Consider the following 4,282-nt stretch of genomic DNA (forward strand, 5'->3'; position numbering starts at 1 on the left):
CCTGCCACCATGTGAAGACCTGCTTGCTTCCCCTTTACATTCTGCCACGATTCTAAGTTTCCTGACGCCTTCCCAGTCATGTCCCCTGTTCATCCTACAGAACTGTGAGCCAATTAAACCTCTTTTCTTCATAAATTACCCAGTCTTATGTATGTCTTTATAGCTGTGTGAGGATAGGCTAATACAGTACCAAAGTTGTAGTCTAGTTTGAGTGATATCTTAAAATGGTGGATGCACAATAACTGGCCCTTTTCTGAGTTTCTCCAAGATTCCAGAAATGGTCTCTAATGGAAATGTTGTTGATGAAGACAGTGTCTTCACTGGTTGTCTGCTTTTGAAATACCCCTCACATTTGCAATAGTTGGCTCTTTCAATGCTATACTGGAGCTGGTTCATGCTGGCTAGAGAGAACTTGTGTTCATCTCTCCCCTATATGACATTACAAAAGTCACTTGACCTTATTTTTAAATAGAGGATACAAAATAGTACCCCCTTTGTAGTGTGTTTATAAAGAGAAATTGATAATACCTACAACATTGTAAGTATGCAATAAATGTTTCCTCATATACTGGGGATTAAGAGGAGGAAGATGTAATATGGTTGACATATTGCTGATCCATTCAACTAAAAGCCACAAACAATTTGGTGTTTTGTAATGTTATAAATAGGCTGTAGATTCCAGTGTTCAGATGTGATTGCCTTCGCTTGAATTTTTTCTCAGAAAATCCACACATGAAAGCTAAGTGTTGTTTGGAAGGAAATGAAGAAGACCTATCAAACCTCAATAAGATTATTTGCTTATCAGTTGGTAACCAAATTATAAAGAAATATTCTATTTGATTTATAGTCATTGGTTATTCCCAGTCAACTCAAGGATATTTTGTTTTTTCTTAAAACATTGATCTGTATAAAAATGAACTCTAATCATACCATAAGTCAATAGTTTGTGTTAAAAAAGCAAGCCAAATAATGCTCAATCATTGTGTCTTTTCCTTAATATTTAGCAAGTAGTTTTTTCATGGATTGGACATGCTAATTCAGGCATTATGGCCAACAATGGGACCTTTTATTTGGGCTATATTTATCCTCATCACATTGTTAGAGTTCAGCTGTGGAAGTAAACTACATGACTCATGAAAAATAAATACTATGCAATTTTAAATTAACATTTAGCTGGCCTAGAACAAAAAAATAGCCAAAGATTTCTGTAATAAAACATAGACAAATTAGTAAGATTTACTTTTGAACTTCATTCTGTTATTTAGGAAGTAATGAAAGCCTAATCTATTTATTTCAATTATTTTTAAATTTTGTAATTATTTATTTGATAATAATTTTGTTTTATTCATCTCTTTATTCCACAAACACAAATACAAATAAGAGCTATTTGGTCTTAATATGCATACCAACTGTAGACACGGTTTGGGGTTTGTAACTAGATAGCTAGATTGAACAGATCCCAAACTGGAAATCCTCCAAGCAATGAAGTTTTCAACTTTCACAATGGCAATTTGGAAATTGACTCATTTTTGTGCCCGCACTGAATTGATATTGAATTCTGATTTACATTGTTTTATGTAATTGAGTTTTTAAGGACACAGAATGTCTCTCTGTTTATATCATAAATTCAATGTCAAATAAGAAAAATTACTGTTATTGAGCATCTTTCCACCATTATATTCTTTAAATGTTACCACAATTTTATGAAAAAAAATATTTTATTTCCAAACAGAAGCATCTCATGCTTTGGACCTTTTCCCGAAAAAAGTCTAATTCAAAATGGATTGTGGGTGGGTTCATGTGTGTATGTATCCTGTACCAGGTAAAGTTATAGTCCCTGGTGTCCTAGACCTTAAGATTTCAAATGAAGACTCACTGGTTCCATTTCCATTACTGAGCAATCAATTTGCCTGAAGAAGGTAACGGCTACTGGTGGAATGTATTGTTGTCTCACTTGCTGGTTACATTTGAACATGGACTTCTCAAGGGACAGCTTCTATCCCCTCACTCTCCCCCAGAAAATACCTTATAGCAAAGACATGTTAAGTCAATGGGTGAGAGATTTGCTAACTCAGGAGTCCTGAGTGTAATATTAAACCCTAAAGTCTCTGCAGAATTGATTCCAGACACTTGACACTATTGGGCAGTTCATGTTCAGTTTCTTTCTTCTTCCTGACTGTTGGTAGAAGTTCCAGAGGATACAGTGGTTCTCAAATCCTAATGTGCTCATGAATCACCTGGGATCCTGCTACCGTGCAGATTCTGGTTCAACAGAACTGGGGTGGGGCTTCAAATTCTGCAATTTTAACAAGGCTTTTGGTGATTCTGCTTGTGTTAAACAACATGAAGTACAGCATATACTGCATAGACAGATGTACTCTATGCTGAACAGCTTGGCACTAGGAAATGAGCTAAATCCTGAAGGAAAAAAATAGGAAAAAAATGCAGTCTTTTCCTACAACAAACTGGGTATCGGTGTTCATTACCCATTTGGTAATACATGTGGACATTCTAAGCCTAAAATTTGAACTTCCATTAACATTTTATCCTGCTCTACGGTGATTTTCTGTTTCTTTCTTATCTTCTTATCCCACATATTTTTAAATGGGATTAATAAAGTAGGTAATTTCTTTACATAGCTTAAACTGTTTTAGTATCCTTTTATTTAGATCTACACACGCTATGCAGATTTTTCAACTATATTTGACCAGGTTTCTTAAGATTCTAAAATTACTAAATTTTTAAAGTAATATATAATGCTCTCAATAAATGTGTAAAAAAAGTTTTTTCAGAACAACTGAAGCTAAGAAAATGTAATAAGACCTGTTATAGGTTATAGGTAACAAACTGCAGAGAAAACTCTACAACTCAGATCCGGTAGATACAAATTTCACTGTCCTACTTTTCACTATATAGACTGCACTCAATGTATGTATTAAGTTAATGCATCCATAGGGAGATTATAATCATGTCATGGTTAAAAACATCCTGCTGTGAAATAAAATCAGTTTCTTTTACTATAGGGAGTCAGCCAAGTTAATCAGCTACTCAATTAAGTATAAATTAATGCCTTTCCCCAATGATCAAAAGTAAGAAACAGCCTGTGAATCTAAAGATATTATAAGCCATTCTTTTGTATATGTCACTCATTTATACTGAAGAGGAAGAGTCTAAAACAATGATTCTTCACTTATGATGCACATTTTGAAGGCACTTGCTGGTGCATGCCATATGACATATCTAGATTTTGTTTATCTGCTATCAAGTAATTATGAGATTCATTTTTTGTAAAGTTCATTAGTTTTAACACTCCATTATAAATCTTGACAAAAACTTTTGTGATCTGTATTTCTTTCACCAACAGAATTGGTCTTTTTAGTGGAAATTTTGTCAAAATGGACAATAGTTTAAGAAAATGTGAAAACTAATGATCCTAAGGATCCACATTTAAACAAGGAAAATGTCTCATGCTGTGACTAACACCATGTTATAATCTGTTCTTTGATAAAACATCAATTGGTAAATAAATATGACATTAAAAAATTGAATGGATACTCTCTTTGGTCCGTACGTCCAAAATGACAAAGAAAAGAAGGAACAACGGTCGTGCCAAAAAGGGCCGCGGCCATGTGCAGCCTATTCGCTGCACTAACTGTGCCCGATGCGTGCCCAAGGACAAGGCCATTAAGAAATTCGTCATTCGAAACATAGTGGAGGCCGCAGCGGTTAGGGACATTTCTGAAGCGAGCGTCTTTGATGCCTATGTGCTTCCCAAGCTGTATGTGAAGCTACATTACTGTGTGAGTTGTGCAATTCACAGCAAAGTAGTCAGGAATCGATCTCGTGAAGCCCGCAAGGACCGAACACCCCCTCCCCGATTTAGACCTGCGGGTGCTGCCCCACGTCCCCCACCAAAGCCCATGTAAGGAGCTGAGTCCTTAAAGACTGAGACAGACTATTCTCTGGAGAAAAATAAAATGGAAATTGTACTTAAAAAAAAAAAAAAAAATTGAATGGATATCAATATTCCATGTGATGTATCAAATGTCTATCTACCTTTGCTTCTTCTCATTTTTATCTGAAAAAATTAATGAGGTTTACATGATCTGTAGGTATTTCTTTACCATTATTTTAGGCTCAGGAGTGCACATGCAGGTTTGTTACATGGGTAAATTGTATGTTGCTGAGGCTTGGTGTACAAATGACCCCATCACCCAGGTAGTGCATGTAGAACCTGACAGGTAGTTTTTTAACAAACATCCCCCTCTCAGCCTTCCACCTC

The 4,282-nt window shown here is 35.5% G+C and overlaps 1 protein-coding gene across 1 annotated transcript; it reads left to right on the forward strand.

The window, feature by feature from the left end:
• Positions 1–3,534: 3,534 nt before the first annotated feature.
• On the forward strand, positions 3,535–4,009 carry LOC117080591 (40S ribosomal protein S26). The gene has a single exon (XM_033205748.1). The coding sequence runs from the start codon at positions 3,579–3,581 to the stop codon at positions 3,924–3,926; it is 348 nt and encodes a 115-aa protein (XP_033061639.1). The 5' UTR covers positions 3,535–3,578; the 3' UTR covers positions 3,927–4,009.
• The last annotated feature ends 273 nt before the right edge of the window (positions 4,010–4,282 follow it).

This window comes from Trachypithecus francoisi, unplaced genomic scaffold, assembly GCF_009764315.1.
Source record: "Trachypithecus francoisi isolate TF-2019V2 unplaced genomic scaffold, Tfra_2.0 Lachesis_group8, whole genome shotgun sequence".
In the NCBI taxonomy this organism is placed as follows: domain Eukaryota; kingdom Metazoa; phylum Chordata; class Mammalia; order Primates; family Cercopithecidae; genus Trachypithecus; species Trachypithecus francoisi.

Excerpts from the sequence above, each read along its gene's own strand:
- LOC117080591 (XM_033205748.1), top strand. The coding sequence starts at position 3,579 with ATGACAAAGAAAAGAAGGAACAACGGTCGTGCCAAAAAGGGCCGCGGC.